The sequence below is a fragment of the Nothobranchius furzeri genome, chromosome 19 (assembly GCF_043380555.1).
Source record: "Nothobranchius furzeri strain GRZ-AD chromosome 19, NfurGRZ-RIMD1, whole genome shotgun sequence".
NCBI lineage: Eukaryota > Metazoa > Chordata > Actinopteri > Cyprinodontiformes > Nothobranchiidae > Nothobranchius > Nothobranchius furzeri.
In genome coordinates, this window is record NC_091759.1 from 4117013 (window position 1) to 4137588 (window position 20576).

The 20576-nt window shown below is 41.3% G+C and overlaps 2 protein-coding genes across 7 annotated transcripts; one reads left to right on the forward strand and one right to left on the reverse strand.

Annotated features, from left to right (window-relative positions):
* Positions 1–4559: 4559 nt before the first annotated feature.
* Positions 4560–11322, reverse strand: LOC107394656 (SH2 domain-containing adapter protein E). Of its 3 annotated transcripts, none has more exons than XM_015973692.3 (6): positions 10686–11322; positions 9116–9242; positions 6823–7059; positions 6508–6673; positions 6278–6369; positions 4560–4916 (listed from the first exon to the last, which is right to left on the reverse strand). In XM_015973692.3, exons 1-6 carry the CDS (start codon positions 11178–11180, stop codon positions 4702–4704), a joined length of 1332 nt encoding a protein of 443 aa, XP_015829178.3. In that variant the 5' UTR covers positions 11181–11322; the 3' UTR covers positions 4560–4701. The 3 variants fall into 3 exon arrangements, with proteins under 3 accessions (XP_015829178.3, XP_015829177.3, XP_070403826.1); XM_015973691.3 differs by having other exon boundaries at positions 4589–4916; positions 6278–6397; XM_070547725.1 differs by lacking the exon at positions 6278–6369 and having other exon boundaries at positions 4589–4916.
* Positions 11323–12253: 931 nt separating this feature from the next.
* Positions 12254–19057, forward strand: pygo2 (pygopus homolog 2 (Drosophila)). Of its 4 annotated transcripts, none has more exons than XM_015973688.3 (4): positions 12254–12455; positions 15019–15200; positions 15818–15870; positions 15982–19057. In XM_015973688.3, the coding sequence occupies exons 2-4, from the start codon at positions 15152–15154 to the stop codon at positions 17623–17625; spliced, it is 1746 nt and encodes a 581-aa protein (XP_015829174.3). In that variant the 5' UTR covers positions 12254–12455; positions 15019–15151; the 3' UTR covers positions 17626–19057. The 4 variants fall into 4 exon arrangements, with proteins under 4 accessions (XP_015829174.3, XP_015829175.3, XP_015829173.3 ...); XM_015973689.3 differs by having other exon boundaries at positions 15140–15200; XM_015973687.3 differs by having other exon boundaries at positions 12254–15200.
* The last annotated feature ends 1519 nt before the right edge of the window (positions 19058–20576 follow it).

The window sequence follows — 20576 nt, forward strand, 5'->3', positions numbered from 1 at the left end:
CGTCGGGACGGACACACGCAACGCCATTATCCATCCTTTCGAGGGCTCTCCAACAGGCTTGGAAGGACGGATGGAATCGAGCTCTCTTTTCTAAACATCCGTCCATCGAGACAGAGAATGCAAGCTTGTGATTGGTCAGGACGCCGCTGTCGTCTACAGCGCCGCCATTGCGCCCTCAAAAACATAAACAGAGCCGAGGATAGCTAGTGGCAGACACGTAGCAGCTTGAAGAATACCTAGCAAAAACTCTAAAAATATGATTGTTTTATTCCCCCGTAACTGGAGGAGTGAAAAGATACGCAGCGTTTTATTTGTGGACGGAAATAACGGGAAACGTGGATTTAGAGGTGGTGAGCTCATGAAGAGGTGAAGGAGACTGAGAGACGAATTTGTCCGTGTTAAAAAGTGTCTTAAATACAAAAATAACTCGATATAAACACACTTTTATGTACTGGATACATGACAGGATACCACAGAACAGCGGTACGCCCTCTGTTGTCCTGGCGAGGAATTGCTTTGCAACACTCCCCAGGAGACGGAGACGTATGAGGACAAATTGTCTCCGTGCGTGCGTGTGTCTCCCTGGTGGAGCTGACGGAGAAGTATAAATTAGGCTTTAGGTCACATGTTCTGACGTAATCTACACTGATATGAAATCAAATTGCTGCGATGGTCTTTTATTTTTGAAAATTCCTGGACGTTTTACACTGAAACTGTGTGTGGTTTCCTGTCCAGCCCTACCGCATACTGCGGAAATAAACTTGTCCCAGAAGCGACTCGCAGCAAAAGTACAACCCAATCCTATATTTAGTGATGTGGTTCTCATGGACGCAGTTTTGACTGGGGGGGGGGGGGTCTTTACAGTAAGTATACAAAAAATATGTATAACACTACAGCCTAGAGGCTCTTTTATGCAATGTCAGGAACGCCGAACTGCCAAGAACACAGGTGACAGGAATGGTCAATCACACGTGAGCAAGTATCAGAAGAGCCAATAGATGAGCTTATAGACGGTTCTAATAGGAAACAGGCTTCAACACAAGTGATTGTTCTCCACTTGGTCCTAGAGCTCAACCAGTGTCTATTTAATATAGTCTAATGTTGTTTTTGGATGGTAAAAATTCCAGGGGACAAAAATTGACTTCGGAAAAATTTGGGGGACACGTCCCCCCGTCCCCCTCCAAAACTACGTCCATGGTGACGCTGCATGCTACTTCTGAGACGTGCCTGAAATTTTCCACACTGCGGCCAGCTTGGATTCTATTTGAAGCAGCGATGTTCCGCTGTCGTTCCAGCTGATGTTTCCAGTGTGACGTCATAGTTACACATCGGGCCAATGTTTACCATATCTCATTGTTTTTTCAAATTTAGAGTTCATAAACGAATTAGTTTAAAAAATGCTGAGCATCCATTCTTATCAGTGACATATTAGCTGGCCGATAAGGTGTAAAATGTCTATATATCAGTCGTGAAAATCAGGTCATAAGCTTGGCAGAACATATCGGCGGGTCTCTACACACCGGTATCTGCAGTGAAAAAAACCACATCGGTACATCTCCGCTTAATGAACACAACGGACTCCCCACTGAGTCTCATCAACGTCTTGTCGAATCAACCAGTTGTGAAATGTCACCCATTTTATGGGCCATTCCCATCTGTACCGGGTCGGCCCGGGCCGGGTAGCCCCAGTCGGCCCCAGCCTGGCCCGGTTGATTCCACACATCCTTGCCTTTAGCCCATGTGGGCTGATTCTACCCACCAATCAGAGGCTTGCTCTAATGGAAGGTGTGAATTTGCTATCAGCAGTGGGTGTGTTGGCCCTGGTCGGCCTGAAGCAGTACCCCTCGAGAAGAGGGCTGAGAATGAGCCTTGGATGGCCCGGAAAAATACCGGGCCACCCAGATATGTAAACAACCTACGCTACCCGGCCCGGGCCGACCCGGTACAGATGGGAATGGCCCATAAGCTACCAACAATCACTTTTTGATATTTTCCTTGAATGACTCAGATTGAGATTCCTGAACTGACCACAGATATGATGGAACAAAAACAACACTTTTTTTTTCAAGGACAGGAATTCCAGAGAATGTTTGAGGCCGTCTGTGTTTGCAGGAAGATGCGGAACGTCACTTGTGTGTTTGACACGCAGAGGAAAAGCAGCTGGATCAGAATCAGTGACTCAAATAAGCAGAATCTGGTCAAAACAAAAAGCCGGCTTTGTCCTGGGTGGTATTCTGTGTCCTCAGAGGCGTCTTCTGGCTTTGCTGCAATGCAGACGAGTACAGGAAGTCCTTCCTGTGGGAAATGTTTTCCTTAAACAATAAAATTTATAATCTGTTTTGTCTAGGGTTAGGGTTAGTTCCAGAAGTCCCTCTCGTGTCCCCAAATTTGCAATCAGAATGGACACTTTTACATTGTTTGGAAGGCAGGTTTTTACCGAAGTTAAACCTAAATTAAATCTAAAATAGTGCTTCTTTCACCAAAGTAAGTGTTCGTCCACCTTTGAAGACAAGTCTAAAGCTGGTAAAAGTCACCCGACACCAGAAGCTTTCCACAAACCATGTGGTGTCTCAACATTTGCGAGGCGACCGAACGTCATCTGTGGTTTTAAAGTAATGAAGCCGAACCTTTGGGGCCCTCACCTTCATGAATTAAAGCTCAAACTCCTGGCATCAAACACGAGGAACGCCAGGAGTCGAAGAGAAGAAGATGCCAGACAACCGCCAGCCTCAGATGTCACAGCACCAGCGAGGACAGTAAAGGAGATACGTAAGAAAAGACGGGAAGAAGAGAGGGACGGTGTCAAATACTCGTTTTTTTCATCCCTTCACATTAAGCATCCTTGACACGGGTGTAATGATACTTTACTCCTTTTAGCGTTGCGTTTACTGTTCATCTACAGTAGCTGGCGTTCAGGGACGTAAACTGTTTGTCCTCAACGTGATCCTCAAGTTTAACCCAACCCTTCACCCTCCATCTTTTGACCTTTTTCACTCCAACTTTAACTCGTGTTAGCAGCTGAGGGCCATAAATTCCTCAGAAATGGCGAATCTGCAGCAATCATTAAAGATTTCAGATTCGTTAAGCTGAAAATTGCCCTCATTCTGTCATACAGGAGGCAAGTTCTGACTGATGACACACAGAATGGCCTTGATCTGTCGATCAAAGCGCAGAAGACCGAAACGCTCACATTTCTTAACATTTTTTATTGGGATCAGAGAAAATTTCACAGGGAATCTCCAGCATTCAGGCAGTGACGCTCCCAGAAAATTTCATAGGGGTGGCCATGGGGCCAGAGAAAATTTTGGGGTGGGTCACCAAATTGATCCTCGTGGTAACTCTTGGAAATTTAGCCTGATTTTATTCCTTTTCCCAGTATGTCTTCATTAGATATGATACATTTGGGCTGCATGGTGGAGCAGTGGCTAGCACTGTTGTCTTGCAGCACGAAGGTTGCAGGTTCGAAACTCGGCTGTGGCCTTTCTGCGTGGAGTTGCATGTTCTCCCCATGCATACGTGGGTTTCCTCCGGGTACTCCGGTTTCCCCCACACATCACAACATGTCCCATAGGTTATAAATTGTAAGTCGCTTTGGATAAAAGCGTCTGCAGAATGAATAAACACAAACATAAACATTTATGGTTTGTGTGAACATTAATATGACTTATTAAAGAAGACTGGTCTTCCCTGGGGTGGCCAGCAATTTTATAGCGGTGGCCATGGCCACCTCTGGCCACCTCTTGGGGGCGCCACTGCATTTAGGATCTTTAGTATCTCCTATTTTACAACACATTAATGACAAGTTATTAAAAAAAACATGGACAAAAAGGTTTGTTTCCTCTGGAAAATATATTTTTGATCCCCAAAGAGACAAATTAAATAAGAATGTAATCTTTAGAGAAGCATCGATTGAGATTTTGAGGGTTGATACCAATTTCTGAACTCTCAGCTGCCGATACTGACTATCTTTTTAAAACATGATAAACTGTTGATTATTCTGAAAGTAATAATATCCGTATGATTAAAAGTCATATTTTTGCTCAGTTGGCATCAGATTTATGTGGTCGTTAAGGAGACTCATTTGTTTATTTCACTATTATTTATTTGTCTGCTAGAGATCAAATGTAATTTTCTTCTTAAGCATAAATCCACCTGAACAAACAGACTCATTTCACTTTCAATCAGCTTTTGTTATCAAGCCCTCACTCCATCAAGTGCATTTCTATGGGGTGAATCATCCCCTCTTCACATCGAAGAGCACTTAAAAAACACCTCCCTTATTCACAGTAAAAATCCTCCAAAACAAAAACTGTTTAGATTACAATTTTATGCAGGTTTTCACACAAAATTCCCGCTTTCCAGATCTTTAAGAGCAGAATTACATGCTTTCTCTGCAAGGAACTAAATCCGAGTAAAAGAAGTCTTTGTTTGGGTGAGATGATGATGTTTGTATAAATGTCCAGCAGAGGGCAAAAGAGAGCAAATACAATCTTTTCTGCCTCAGAATATTTTATCTCAGCATTGAACTATGTCATAAACACCAACAGCAGCAGCATTCAGCTCACAACATGAATCCTGCTCTCAATCAGGTCACATTTAAATCAGAAACAAAGTTCTGCAGAGCTTGTTCACATGCAAAACAGCAAGCTGGAGGTTTTGCATCAGCTGCGCATCAAACAAAATGAAAAGAAAGTCATCAAATCATTCAAACCAACGTTTTTTTTTTAAATCAGTGGATACAACGAGGCACCGGGTGCAGCAGAGTCGTGTGCTGGGCTCCGGGGAAAGGCAGACGCTGGGTGCGGCAGTGGTACACCACCTGTGGGATGCTGGGAAACACACAGCTGCTCTGGTCCAAAAGGAAGCTGTTCTCTTTTGTTTGGGCGACGATGGTGTGAACACAACCCTGAGTGGTTCTGAAAAACAAACATGAAGTTTTTAATCAATAAAAGCAGAAAAGACTTTACATAACATCAAGAAAATATACAGAAATATAAAATGTATATTAATCTACTGAAATAAGATGTGATTATGGAATATTATGAGGCACAAATACAACATTGATCATTTAATTGACAAGTAAACTGAATGTTGGGAAATGCCTAAATAATTTAAACATTTAAATAATTATATATATATATATATATATATATATATATATATATATATATATATATATATATATATATATATATATATATATATATAATATCAAACAAAGGAAAATATAAAAAAATATGAATGTTTGAAGAAGAAGTTTAACATTTATGTTCTACATACACTCAACAAAAATATAAACGCAACACCTTTGTTTCTGCTCCGATTTTTCATGAGATGGACTTAAATATCTAAAATTTATTCCAGATACACAATACTACCATTTCTCTCAAACATCGTGCACAAATCAGTCTAAATGTGTGATAGTGAGCACCTGTGCTTTGCTGAGATAATCCATCCCACCTCACAGGTGTGTCACATCAAGATGCTGATCCGACATCATGAGTAGTGCACAGGTGTACCTTATACTGCCCACAATAAAAGGCCACCCTGGAATGTCCAGTTTTGTCTCACAGCAAAATGCCACAGATGCCACAAGCATTGAGGGAGCATGCAATTGGCATGCTGACAGCAGGAATGTCAACCAGATCTGTTGCTCGTGCATTGGATGTTCATTTCTCCACCATAAGCCGTCTCCAAAGGTGTGTCAGAGAATATGGCAGTACATCCAACAGGCCTCTAAAACCGCCCTCTTCCATATAATTCCCTTTCATTGCATGTGTATAGAAGCCCATTTCTGCCACTCCTATTAAAAATAAGAATTAAATTTTTTTCTCATAATTCTGAGAAAATATCTTGTAATTATAACTTAGCTATCTCATAATTGTGGGATAAAAATTTTCTAATCAGAATGGCGAGAATGGGTTTACAGTATATGAAAACCCATATTTAAACCCATATTGTACAAAATGAAGGTAAAAAATGCAAAAAAAAATTTCAAAGTAAGTTATTAAAAATTTTGAAAGAATAACTAATGTGTAAATTTTCAGGGTAATATTGAAAGACAAACTCTTGCAAATGTTTTTGCCATTTATTTTAGTTTGGTGCCATATTTTATGTCAAAATAAAATCTAATATTCAAAAATAAAAATTAAGTGATAATAAACCCAACATTTTTATTTCAATTTGTTTTCATTCAAGTGCTTAGAAATTTCACACTAGAGCGTCTAATGACTGAAAGGCTGAATTTGCTGCTCCTGCACTTGCAGACTGAACTCACTTGAGGGCAATGGAGTACTTGTTGTTGTCTGGCTCACTGTTCCTGACCAAGAAGCTGGCCTCTCTGCAGGACTGCAGCTGAAACTCTGCTTCCTGTCGGGTCACACAGCCGTGGTACCAGCTGAGACACACAAAATACTTCTTGCGCAACAAGAAATTGTATAAATTCTGACTTTGTGTTGCAATCAGGTTTAATTTAGCTAATTTATTTAACCAAAAAGAAGCTCAGACCTTTGTTTCTCCAGGGGCAGCGAGGGGTTGATGCAGCAGATTTCACTCTCAGGGTTAGACAGATATGGCAGCAGTGCTGGAGAAGATCTCAAGATGTTCTGGGTCCTGCTTTTCTGCTTCAGATGCTCCTGCAGCGTCTCATCTCTGACTGGGTTGTCGAATTGTGCTGCAGAGAATAAGACAACAGGAAACGACTTTGAAGTCTGGAGGAGATAGAAAACTTTGATGTTTCATGCAAGAAGTTTGCTGAGAATACGACTGATGGAGGAGTGTCTGACCCCGCTGAGGCAGGCAACAGAATCAGGAAAACTTTACCTGACAGAGTCCGGACTATGTGCTCCTTACTCTGCTCCCAGGGAAGCTCATACTCCGTGGCAGGACGCCGATCCAGCTCTGGCCTTGTGACCTCTGTCCTCTTGTTGTCACCACCTCCTTCATATGGAAGGTCATAAATCCGTATAGAACCAGAATGACCTTTCTCAAATGTTCCTCTGCTTCTGTCTGTCAGCGCAGACCCCTTCAACAGATCTTTGGATCCTCGCCGTCTGATCTCTGGCAGATTGAAAAGCAGGGAATTAAAGATTAAAATCGTGGCTGGGAGATGAAAGCTTGAGGCTGATGCAGCAGGTGGACACCGGGAGAATGAAAGAAAGCTAAAATCACAGGCGGGATTGCGATTTGAGAGTCTAAGAACTCAAACCTGTCACGACTGCTGCAGGGAAGGAAACATGCCCGTCATCATCCTGTCCGCCTGATAGATCAAGTCTGCATTATGCAGAAGCTGTTTTATGAGTTAGTAGCAGAGTCATTCACATCATGTATTCTCAACATGCAGGATCTCACTAGATTTCACCAAAACAACTCCTCAACGTTGAACATCATACACTGTAAAAAAGGATATGATGAATTTACTTAACCAAGGTATTTCATCTAGTTCCAGCAACACATTAAATAAGTTTTTCCACTACTCCCTCCTACTGGTTGAAAGCATAATTACAACTGTCATAAACAACCCTGCCACAGCCTTCTATAGCTAGCGCTAACCACGAGCTAATGGTGCCAACACCAGCCAACTGATACTAAATAAGCCATGAAGTAATATTATCCACACTGTTGGTCAAAAAATAGTCATTATTGGTCGAAACTGAAAAAGTTAACTGCTCTCCTTTTATTAGCTGCATGCTGCGCAGGGAGAGAGCTCCCCCTAGTGTTCCTACCATGCCATAAAATTGTTAAGTGTGGGTTTTGGTCAGCAGAGGGCTGCAGAGAGCTGTCTAATGTGAATTTAGTCTAGTTTCTGCTTCAAGAACCACTTAAACCAGTTTGAAAGCAATAGCTTACAGCATTAAAAACTCATTAGGGTTGTTTTAAATGTAAAGAGTGAATGAAAATCACTTTTAACATAACTACTTATACTTTTTACACTTCAGCAATTTGCTGACAACCAGTTGACATAACTTTGAAAATAAATTAAACTTTTCTTTTCTTAGTGTATTGCGAAAGTCCAGGATGAAAGCTGCTGGGTGATGTGCGTCAAACCCAAGGGATCAGCCACCGCTTGGTCTTCCCTAAAGCAGAAACCTACAAAGGGATTCTTCAACTGAAAATAAGGATTTCTGTAAATTAAACATTTCTGTAAGTATTTACTTTATATCTGTACAGTTTTTGCGGGAAACGTTTGTGAAAGTATAAAAAATTAATTAAGTTGGGACAGTACTGCTTGGATTGTCTTTTAAAACCTGATATTTGAATCAGAATGGAATTTGGGGTGAAAAAAAAAGTTGGGTTATACTGAGATTTTTTAAATTAAAATTATCTTATGTGTTTTTTCATTTGTATCATGATCTTAATTTGTTCTTAATTATCTTTATTTATTTGCTTAATTATCTTTTTTGTTTTAACAATCTTTATTCATTTGTTTTAGGATCTTTATGTTTTTAATGATCTTTATTTGTTTTATGATTTTTTTGTTTTAACAATGTTTATTCTTTTGTTTTATACTGTTTTTTGTTTTTAATGATCTTTATATATCTGTATATGTTATTTCCATGGGAAACGCGATGTCCTGGTGTGACAGGTGTTATTTAAATAAACTTTGCTTGTTTACTTACCTCAGGCTCTATAAGCAAAGCGCTGATACAGACCTCTGCTCACTTCCCCCTCCCTATGTCATCATCAGATCCTCCTATGACTTCTCTGAACATCATCTCATTAAATCTGAAAGCATTTTCTCATCTTCAGCAGGAAATTGTGTAACTATTTCAGAATAAACAACACGCTGATTGATTGAGAGAGAGAACGATTGGCCCGGTGAACACCAGATTTCCTTTGACATTGGGAGGTTTTGATTAATGGTCCGACAGGTCTATATAAGGGTTCACATAGATGCTGAGGGGTCACTTCCGTTACAGAGAGTAGTACCAGGAAACGGAGATGGGAAAGAGGAAGTGATGGAGAGGAAACTGCACCCATTGTTCAAGTGCTGTAGTTGCCATAGCAACCATGTGGGGTTATGGAAATTTCAGCTTGTGAAAAGTCTGCAAGTGGAGACGTTGCTTTTCATTCACACAAATGCAGCGAGGTCAGACACCTGTTGTACATTTCTAACCTGTTATCATCTGCTGAGCATCGTAAGGCTCCATGTAGCCATCGTTCTCCCCGAGACGCTCCACATCCCTTTGTTCTCTGGTCCTCGGAGCATCAAAAGGGTCAGCATAATCCTCAAGAATCCTCATCTAAATCAGAGGAAGGCGTTTTTTAAAAATATTTTGGGAAAAAAATGTAATTCAGTGAGTTTTTAAACAGCATTTAATTGTTACTTGAAGAAAAATAAAACTGTACAAGAGTTATGCTGGCATTTAGAATCTGCATCGTTTGTTTTAATGCAGGTTTTGTGTTAGATTTAGTAAACAAGTAAAAATTACTTGTATAAAGGGGTAGGGACATATAAGTTTCCACTTCAGCCTACTCCTTTTCAAACAGAGAAGAAGGGATGATGATATGTATTTTTTCAGTTTGTGGTATTTTTAAAAAAATATGTATGTTTTCTTTGTTTGAAATAAACTAAACTAAAAAAAATGATGCTGCAAAAAATTATAAATAATGCTTTTAGGAAAGATTTCCAGTAAAAAAAACTCATTGGTCTTATAATAAATGGTATTTATTTGACAATTTATGAAGCGTTGGATTATTTTCTCCGTGATTTTTTTTTACCATAGAAGACGCAATTTTTTGCATTACTTGGTTATTTTTTTAACACAGCAAAAAGTTGGTTTTACCTTGTTTTTGCTGATGTTTCGACTAATACTTGTCTTCGGCTATTCGGCGGTGGCGAAGCTCTGAGGAAGACTGCAGTGTTAGTCGAAACGTCGGTAAAAACAAGGTAAAAAAAACAAGTAATGCAGTTAGATGACATGAACAGAGTGAACGTACTGTTAGCTGGAACTTTTGTCTGCACACAAAGCTGTTCCGTTTACCGTAATAATTATAAAAGAGGAGAAACGTGTTATTAAACAGCAAGATTTCCCGGTTTTCTTGTTGAGTCTTTTTGTTTTCTTGGATTCGTCAAAGAGTTTTGACACTTTAACTTCTTTAGATGAACTTTTGTCTTAAAAAATTATAAAAATATAAATATAAATTACAATGAAGGCCTTAAATGAAGAAATGTCCATTACTTTTCTCACTATTTTAACTCTGCATTTCTTTTTTCTATTTTTAAAAAAGCTTTAGGAGGTTTAGGTTGGCACCTGAATGTTGAGTCACAGCTGTGCATTTTACCACATGATACCCGTCAGCAGGGGACTCAATGAAAGAGAGGAAAAGGATGAAGAAGGCAGGAGGCTGAGGAGCAAGCAGTGGAGGAGCAGAAAGACAGAAGGAGGAGGGTGGATACAAACTGAGACAAAATCTGAGGAGGATCAGCTTTCAGAGCTTGGACTGAATCCTGGTTTCTGAACAGATGTGATGATTTTTTAAACATATTTTGTTATGAATTGCTTTTTGTAATATGATGAAAAGTGACAAAAATGCTAACTGAAGAAAACCAACATCAGACCTGCTGTCCACAAGGGACAGAATCAGTCACAAATCAGGACAACCAACTAACAATCCAAGGCCAACTTTTCAATTCTGATACAAAACAGATGGTCCATGCCAAAAGCTTTAAAATATGAACCTACAATTTCTGTCTTGCATGGCGTTGTTTTCTCAGCTTCAGGGACCAGAACGGTCATGGTACCATTGTTGAAGTTGGGTTTTTTGTCCTGTTTGTCCACTCTGATCATGCTGATGTAGGAACAGGCAGAGGAAGAGGCTTTCAGAGGTCTGTGTTGCTCCTCGAACGTCGACTCTGTTCTGGAGTTTTTGTAGCTTTTCAGCAAGCTGTCCCAAACTTTTTTGTCTTTCTGAGAGATCACGCTCATTCTGCCTGAGTTCTTCTGGTTTTTTCCAGACAAAAGAGACCCAGCACCTCCTGATCCACCCGTCCCATCCACAGAGGAGTTTTTGCGTTGACCTGTTTTGGATCCATTTGGTTGAGAGTCTGATTCGGAGGCAGAGCAGATCTTGTCTGTGTCATGCTTCAGAGCTATGGGAAACTCCTTGAACCACTTTGGCATTTTATCCCAAATAAACCAGTAGATTTCTTTGCTTGGTCTGACGCCTTTTAGCTCCATGCACCAGAACCCCAGGGACTCACTTTTAGAAATGCCACTACCTCTCTTACAATGGACTTCCGTTGCTTTATTCAAACAGAGCCAGTGGAAAAAACCAGTTCACAAACATTTTTAAACAATTCAAAAAGGCTCACAAAAGTCACAGATCTTCTTGTCAAACAAAAAAGTTTATTCCATTTCCAGGTGGGATGATCCAAAATAAGAGAATTTTTGTGATCCCATTCCCAGGGAGGCTTATTGGTGTTTTACAAAAGTCCGTGGGCTCCAGAATGTGTGTGTGACAGAGAGAGAGAGAGAGAGAGAGAGAGAGAGAGAGAGAGAGAGAGAGAGAGAGAGAGAGAGCGTGTGCATGTGCGTGAGTGCGTGCGTGCGTGCGTGTGTGTGCGTGCGTGTGTGTGTGTGTGTGTGTGTGTGTGTGTGTGTGTGTGTCTGACAGGGTTAACAAGGAGAGATAGGACTTGTTGGGCGGTGGCAACCTCTTGGGCTCTCTTTGGGGTGTGTGTTTTCTCTCACATCAACACACATGAGACACAAACACATCTAGGCCTACTCATTGCATTAAAAGCAAAATATATTTTATGTAGATTAAATTTTTCTTGGAAATGGCTATAAAAATGAGGATAAATCTATTCAAACCCATTCAAAATGGTCATTTATAGGGTCTCAAACACCAGTAACATGGGGTTTTAACACTGTATGATGGGTTTGTTTCTGAACAAATGACTCAAACATAGTTTAAATGCATAGAAAAGTTTAGATTAAGTAATGTTTTCACATAAAACTATATTCAATGATGTGCTTGAATTGTTGAATTAAGTTATTACTGTAGTACAGGGAGTTCAGGGCTGTTCCATGTCTGTCAGTGAAAGGGGTGATAATGGCTGTGTCAGGTTTTTTTAAAACAAAGAACACGGATGTGACAGTGTTGAATCTTTAAAATAGATTATGATTGTCAATATATTATGCATTGGGTGTAGATTGTATATTGTTCTACCCTATAATTAGCTTTAAAATAATCATTTTTGTCCAAACTGATACACCTGTACCGCTCTAAAAGATGGAACCTTCCAGGGTGCGCAATGCTCTTGCTTATCCCTCTTTGTCCGGTAACGAGCGAAGGCCATGATAATTATGACAAAATGTGCGTTTTTGAATGAATTATAGTTGAATTTGGGATCAACAAGCTTACACCGTGTGAGGACGGGTTTTCTGGCAATGACAACCCAGAGAGTTTGAATTTAAAGGACAGCAGAGCAAGCAACGGAGAAAGAAAGGGTACAGTTTGCTTCCACGACAGTGCAAGATGGCTAGCTACCTTTAGCTCACTGGCTAATGTTAGCATTGTAAACAGCAGCACTCACACCTTAATCGATTATTGTGTTTCATAAATGATGTGATTTGGGTAATTAACGGCACGTTTTCGCATAAGACTGTATGAGCACAAAGGACACAATTGTGATTATGTTGCAAATGCTGGGTGAAATTTAACGCCGCTAACAGCTAGCCACATTGAGTAACGTGGCTAGTTAGTAAGCAAATGTAGTGACCAGTTTGCGCTAGAAAGCAGTTCTTAACCCAACATCTGTAAGTGATTAAAGAAGGATCAAGTGAGGCAGGCCGTTGTAACATATAATGACACCACATTTCTGTCTTCATTTACTTTTTGTAAATCTAAAGTTACAATTTCTCCAGTCAGAAATGAAATACTGTAAAATATCCGAAATGAAATACTGTAAAATATCCTTACTGATAGAGAAAAAATAACTATTTAATGGTGTAAATTAAGATATATTAATACGATTTCTACTAATTATTGAAACTTAAGTGTTCTGTTTAGGATTTATTGGCCACACAGGGTTTGTATGGTGTGTGTCTGTGTGTGTGTATATATATCTGGTGGATATATTTTATATAAATGTTATAAAAGAACATTTTAGATAGCTAAAGGATTATTTCATTAATCAGTAAGAATTTATCTTATACATATTTTTCCTTGGACAACTGATGTCCAGTTTCACATTAATGTGTATCAGGCTTAAGCTACAGAAATTAAAAATAACTTTTTTGTAGAAGTCAAAAACTTTTTGGATGCATTTCATTGAAAGAGTTCTTTTTCTAAAATTAATTACTTTTAACATTGTCACTTTTCATACTTCATTTTAATTGTCTTGTCGAGAAATAGCACATCGTCAAGGGTTTGATAGATGTCCAAAAAACATCTTGGCATTTTGTTAATGTTTTTGTTTGACAGTATTCCAACTATTCCTGCCTATTCATGAATACAGTATACCCCTACTACAGTTTTACAAGTAAAACGTTAAAAAACTAAATTTATATTGAAATTTTAAATAATGACTAGTAACAATGGGACTGTAGGTATATAAAATGCTATTTTGCCAGTGCACGTTCTTTTTCAGATATCCTCCATTCATACTAGGTAAACAACAATGTTTTTCAGCATTCTCATTAACGCTTACAATTCTTGAAAATCCTTGTATTCAAGTTTTATATTTTCAAAGTTTTGAAAAAGCTTGAAACAGTAAATCTAACGTCACAATAATGTTTTCATCTCATCAGACAAATTAGCAAAACATTGATTTTGTTTCATACTTGCTGTTAATCGGGCTGTCTGTCCGTGGGTCCTTAACAAGTCTTAAATTTGCTTTTCCAAATTTAAGGGCTTAAAAATCCTTAAAAATGACAAATAATCCTTAAATACAGTTTCCAAAGGTCTTAAATGACCAAAGACCCAATAAACAAGATTCATTTATTTCTATAAAAATTTCGTGAATTTCTAGTTAGTGTTAAGCATTTTTTGTGTGATATTGGCGTAAGCGGAACTGTACACATTCAGTTGGTTGTGAAAGGGGGGCTATTTTTAGATGAGCACATTAGCTGGTTAAGCTAGTGGGAGCTTGCGTCATGGGGACGTGCAAGTTTAATGGTAACTGGATGGCTAATCCCACGTTCGCGACATGGTTAGCACCGTTTCCAGGCAATAGCTGGAAATTATAGCTTAAATTTAATTTTAAAAAAGTTCTTACATTTCGTCAATGTGGCCTTAAAAAATGTCTTAAAAAGTCTCAAATTTGGCTCCCTTAAACCTGCAGATACCCTGGTTAATGCATTTGTCAAACCCCTCCACTTTAAGGTGCAGGAAATCACTTTAAAAATGCACGAATTTGACATTCTCAAAGACCTAAGAACCGTTTTACAAAACTCGATACACACGTTGAAACAAGTGACATCAATTGTCCTTGAACGAACCTCATTCAGTATCTGAGTTGTTGGATAAACGACTTTAGGGATAGTTGACAAGTTCTTCTGGAATAGGGAGAAAAGATTTTTGGATATCTGATGTGAAGATTCTGTTTGAATGTTATATGATCAATTGGCTTGCCATATTAGGTAAAGTAAGGAAAGTTGGCAAGCAACCAGTTTTGATAAACAAATAGAAACTGGTTCCCATCAACAAGTTTGGCCTTACATTTATTTGGTGACCAAATCCCAGTGTGACAGACACCGTGGCAAAAGTTTTGCAGAAGACCTGGGCCGACATTTATCATACCAGCTACTTTTATTTACTTATAGCAAATGCTGCAAATACAGTTTAATCTGTACTGATAAATATGGTGATCCTGAGATGCAAAGTAAAGCAACACTGGACAAAACAAAACAGTTTCACAACGATATGTTGCTAGAATCTTCACACTAAAGAAGAACTTGATAACAAAGCGTTTACTGAAATGTTGTTTTCTGTTTTGTTGTTATCTAAATCCTTTTTGTTTGTTGTGTTTTTGTTTTCTTTTGTCCAATGCTGTTGTGGTTTGCACCTCAGGGCCACTGCAGACATGACCTGAAGGCAGATTCAACCTGTCGACATATAGTTTTCAAGACGTCGTCATTTTTAACTTTTTTTTTTCTTGCATATGAACGGTGATTTGCCACTTCACCGACAGTCATATTAGATAATGGCTGCCGAATCGGGGAGACTACTGGCGGGACAAGGAAAGCGAAAAGGTAGGAATTGATTTCACCCATCTCCCAATCAGATTGGAATCATCCATTACTGCGCTGCAATGGGCTGCACTGGTGCTGTTAGCAATTCCTTTATCGCCCCCCCCCCTCCCCATATGTAAACCTCACGACTGTCTCCGGTGGTGGCTGTTTCCTCACAGAGTGAATCTGTGAACGGGGTTCATGTCTATCTTGCTATAAGTGTATCTCCAACTTCGTTTTCTCGTTCTCATGTCCGTCTTTTCCTGTCTCCCTCATTGACCTTACCTCTCTTGCCTCTGTTTGCGGCCTCTCTCCCTCTTGCCTGGGTCATTTGGTCTGCCTGGGTCATTTTTGACTCGGAGCTTCATAACGTTGGTGATGATATCGCCTGGATGTTCAGCATTTTGTTCTCATGCCAGTCTATGTTCCATCATTGAATCCATTTCAACTGTTGGACTTGGAAAAAGAGGCCCTAGGTCTAAAGCTGCTCCACTCTGTCACTAAGGGGTATTGGCCAATCCAAACTTGATGCTGCACCCGACTGGTGGTGGACAAATAGTGTGAGACATGGTGGCAGTGTTCTCTGATACTTATGTCTCCCTTTTTCCACCCCTTCCCTCTTTATTTTACTGTTTCAGCTTCACAGATGAAGAGCCCGGAGAAGAAGAAGGCGAGGAAGTCCAATACTCAGGTAATCGAGTGGGTTTTTAACTATGCACGCATTGAAAAAGTTTCAATATTTGAAATATTTTTTGTTTTATTTTATTGTGGAAAAGAAAAAATGTTATTTGTTCTCTTTTAGGCGGCAGGGTTCTCCCACCTTACTGAGTTTGCACCCCCTCCCACCCCCATGGTGGACCATCTGGTCGCCTCCAACCCCTTTGACGATGACTTTGGGCCTCCATCCAGACCTAGTGGAGCAGGTGGACCAGGTGGTGCTCCCTTTCTCCCCAGTCCAGGTGCCGGTGGTGGAGGTGGATATGGAGGTGGTGGACGAATGGGAGCAGGCATGAACTTCATGGGAAGTCCAGGGGGACCAGGAGGTGGTCAACCAGGGCGCCGGCCACCCTTTGGCCCACCATCCAATGCTGGACCCCACCACCAGCTAGGCTTTGGAGGAATGCCTGGCTTTGGAGGTGGTGGTGGCGGTGGTGTTGGTGGAGGAGGAGGAGGTGGTGGTGGATTTCCTCCTGGTGGCCCCTCTCAATTCAATATGCCCCCAAATTTCAGTCCACCTATGCATCCTGGACCAGGATTCAACTCTATGTTGTCCTCAGGGGGTATGGGAGGTCCAGGAGGAGGACCTCCCCACCCTCGGTTTGGAATGCCGGCACAGCAGCAGCATGGACAGGGTGGGCACCCATTCAACAGCCCTCCGTTACCTGGAGGTGGAGGCCCACGAGGGCCCATGCCTCCCATGGGGGGAGGCATGGGTCCTGGGATGAACATGATGGGTGGTATGGGCGGTGGGCCTGGTGGCAACATGGTTGGAGGAGGTATGCCAGGTATGCCACCTCAAGGACAATTCCCTCCTTCACAGGATGGCCCCTATCCAGGTCCAAGTCCACCAGGACCAGGCAGCGAGGATGGGAAGAGCTTTGGGGGAGGAGGCGGACCACCCGGACCTCCACAGCAGCAGCAGCTTAATCTCAATCCCAATGGCCCTCCTAATAGTAACAGTACACCTGGCCCCCCTCCTAACTCAGGGCCACAACCTGGGGGAGGCTTCCCTGGGCACCCAGATGTTCAGCAGCCCAACACCAACACAGCTGGTCCACCTCCATCAGCGCCACCACAGCCTAACCCCAGCTCCTCTCCAACTGGTCCGCTGAATGGATCAGGTCAGCCGCAGCACCCACAGTCCAGTCAGCTGCAGCCCCCCAGCAACACAAACACCCCAAACTCTAATAACTCTAACCAGCAGCTGCAACAATCAACTCCACCCAACTCTGCTCCTGGCTCCGCCTCTTACAACCAACAGAACAACACTCCTGGTTCTGCCGGTCCCCTGTCAAATGCTGCTTCCAATTCAGGTCAGAACAACATAACCAACAACAACGGAGGCAACACTCCAGGCAGCAACCCCAACCCCCCCTCTAACTCCACTTCTACACCAAACACCCAGTCTCCCTTGCCTCCCGGCCCAGCCGCCCCCACAACCGGGCCTGGTTCTGGTCCTGGAAAACTTGGTGGTCCTGGGATGGTTTTTCCTTGCGGCCATTGTCTGGCAGAAGTTCATGACGACCAGGATGCCATCCTTTGTGAGGCATCCTGCCAGCGTTGGTTCCACCGTGACTGCACAGGCCTTACGGAACCAGCGTACGGGCTGCTGACTCGAGAGAGCGCTGCCGTTTGGGCTTGCGACTTCTGCATCAAGACCAAGGACATCCAGGCTGTGTTTGTGCGCCAGGGATTAGGCCAGCTGGTGGCAGCTAATGAGAGTTGAGGAGAGCAGCAGAACTTGAGGTGTGGAGCGTAGAGACTAACTGAATGACCCGCGTGCAATGTAAGCTTCGCACCCAACGTGGTCAACCGGTCAACCTTTTACTTGTTCACTACCCGAAGCGACAAACTCCTTGACTTTTACGCTTATACATAGCACTTTGAGTGACTCCAGGCCAATTTTTGTTCTTCCCTCACCTCCCAGATTTGAGTCAAATTACGATGAATGTTCCCTTCACAGTCCTCCAGAAAATCCGCCTGCCAACCAGCAAAGCACTGACACCAACACACTACCTCAAAACAGTTAGCGATCGACTGGCACAGAAGCTCCCACGCTTTCCAAATGACTCGCCACGCTCATCAATCACAAGATATTTTCAACACAAACGCAGATCAGACGGGAAACATTACGACCCCTCTACTTTGTACTGAGAAATTAAATAAATTATCTAATTTAATTAGTAAAGCCAGATTATATGAAACACTGTCACACGTTGATTCACGGTGTTTTTTATTTTTTTTTTCCCCTAAACGCTTGGTCTACCACTGTCCTATCACGTTGTTGGCCTTTTACTGCGAGCAAGGGGAATCATTTTAAATCGTTATCAACGTATCGCAGTTTAAAACTGTCAGTATTTAGTGTAATGTGAAATTTTTAAGCTCGGTGAACTTCCACACATGCCTACATGCTTTAACTCGACCAGCTGTATAATTGAAGCTCTGATTTATCCAAAGGAGTGCGAGGTTGAGATTTCATCCCCACTTCACAATCTCACCAAAAAAAAAAAAAGTTGTAAATATGCGGACAAAGTGTTTTTTCTAGAATTCCCATCACTTGTGAAACACGTCGCAGAGTCAGCCGGTGAACAAAAGGATTGAGTTGAATTTGTGTCTTGGTTGTTTACACGGTGTTTTTGGTTTTTATACCTTACATTTGAGTCAGATGTTTATTTTTCATCTCTTTTTTTTTACCTGCAGTACACAGGAATTGTGAAATCAGTGCTTTTGAATGGTGTTGGCCTAGCAAGTAGTGGCATCATGTCTTCTCAGATGTGCATAGTCCTTTAAAAAATTTTTGCGGAAGGAGATGCATGTGATTCGATGCAGTAAATGATCTAGTGTTTATTTTCAAGTTTCTGCACAGCAGGAGACCTTGAAGTAGACCAAATAACTAAAGAGCAGAAAAAAACCTAATTTTTTACATTTTCTTGCGGTATAAGGTGTTTATAACTATTCTTCTCTCTCAGTTGTTACATTTCTTTGATGTCCAAGTTGCCTGTCTTTTGTTGCTCTCAGTCGTTCCGTTTTTGTTTTGTACTGGTATTTGTGCTGTGTTCTTGCTCTGCTCTGGTGCCTCCTGGTGGAACCAGTGAGTCCTACACCATGTGGGGGAGGGAAAGGTACTAAACTCTGAAGTAAATACAGTTTTTATGTTCTCCTGTCCAAGTTTGCTTTATTATCGCGTTCTATTTTATTTGTTTGATATTTGTTGTATTAAAGTGAGGGTTGGAAACCCTTTTGGTTCACTTTTGTTTTCTCAAGATCCTCCAATTCTAGTCATGCTGGGGTTTTTTCTTACTGATGAGCATAGGTTTGGTTTGTTTTTTTCATTACATTTAAAAAAAATTAATTACATATTTTATATAGAATTGGAATTTTTTACATAGGTATATAGAGCTTTGAAAGGGTCATTTACACCAGTGGTGCCCATTGCCCAACCTTTTTTCCTATCTATGCACACAATTTAAAATGATTAATCATGAACATCAAAGAGAACTTTTATACAGTTTGATTATACTATTGGGTGTGTTATTAGAATTTTATGAATGTAATTTTTACAACTATAAACTTGGTAACCTCAACCCCAGCACAGACAAAAATTGTGGGGACCTCCTTGAGGGGTCACGGACACCAGGTTAGGCACCACTGATTTACTGCCTTACAGATTTTTTTTTCTTTCGTCAAGCTTAAAACTTTCAGATTGGCAAATAAATGTAAACATCAGACAACACTTATCTGAGGAAATACAAAGTGTTGTTTTCAAATAACCATTTCATTTAATGAGGGAGCAAAGTAGCCTCACCTTATGTATGTGAGTAAGTAATTGCCTCCTTGTGACAGCCTTAATTACAATCAAGCATTTGTGATGGTGAGTCTTCTGCTGATAATGATTTTGTCCCACTATTCTTAAAAAAATGTTTTAACTTTGCCACCTTGGAGGCTTTCCCAGCTTGAACATCTGTTAAAGATCATATAGGTCACTCAGTTTCCTTCAGGATTTTCTGGCAAGGGTCTAAATTAATGTTTCTTTCAATTTCAGCAAGCCTTGCAGGCCCTAAAGCATTCCCGTACCATCACACATCCACCACCATTTTTGACTGCTGGTATCATTAGAATTGAGTTTTTCTTTTTTTTGGGGGGGGGGGACAGGCATAGTTTTTGTTCTTAAAACCCTAATGGATGCTATTTTAGCCCCATCACTTTCTTGTTATTTGTGTTTTGGTTTGATTTTCTGGAATTTCTTAAGAAGAGGGCATTATGTGTTGCTTTTTGAAATCTTGGAGATGCAACCTCTCCAACGTGTCCTGGGTCGACCCGGGGGCCTCCTGCCGGCAGGACATGCCCGAAACACCTCCCCAGGGAGGCGTCCAGGAGGCAACCTGACCAGATGCCCAAACCACCTCAACTGACTCCTTTCGATCCGGAGGAGCAGCGGTTCTACTCAGAGTCCCTCCCGAATGTCCGAGCTCCTCACCCTATCTCTAAGGCTGAGCCCAGCCACCCTATGGAGGAAACTCATTTCGGCCACTTGTATCCGCGATCTCGTTCTTGACCATAGGTGAGGATTGGGACGTAGATCGACCGGTAAATCGAGAGCCTGGCTTTCTGGCTCAGCTCCCTCTTCACCACGACAGATCGGCTCGGTGTCCGCATCACTGCAGACGCTGAACCAAT

What these genes read in the sequence shown, in the direction of transcription:
- pygo2 (XM_015973687.3), top strand. Translation starts at nt 15,152, where the DNA reads ATGGCTGCCGAATCGGGGAGACTACTGGCGGGACAAGGAAAGCGAAAA. An exon ending in GGGACAAGGAAAGCGAAAAG is followed by an intron (nt 15,201 to 15,817) that starts GTAGGAATTGAT and finishes TTACTGTTTCAG; the next exon opens with CTTCACAGATGAAGAGCCCG. An exon ending in CGAGGAAGTCCAATACTCAG is followed by an intron (nt 15,871 to 15,981) that starts GTAATCGAGTGG and finishes GTTCTCTTTTAG; the next exon opens with GCGGCAGGGTTCTCCCACCT.
- LOC107394656 (XM_015973692.3), bottom strand. Translation starts at nt 11,180, where the DNA reads ATGGAGCTAAAAGGCGTCAGACCAAGCAAAGAAATCTACTGGTTTATT. An exon ending in CGCCATGCAAGACAGAAATT is followed by an intron (nt 9,243 to 10,685) that starts GTAGGTTCATAT and finishes CCTCTGATTTAG; the next exon opens with ATGAGGATTCTTGAGGATTA. An exon ending in AAGTACTCCATTGCCCTCAA is followed by an intron (nt 4,917 to 6,277) that starts GTGAGTTCAGTC and finishes TTTGTTTTTCAG; the next exon opens with AACCACTCAGGGTTGTGTTC.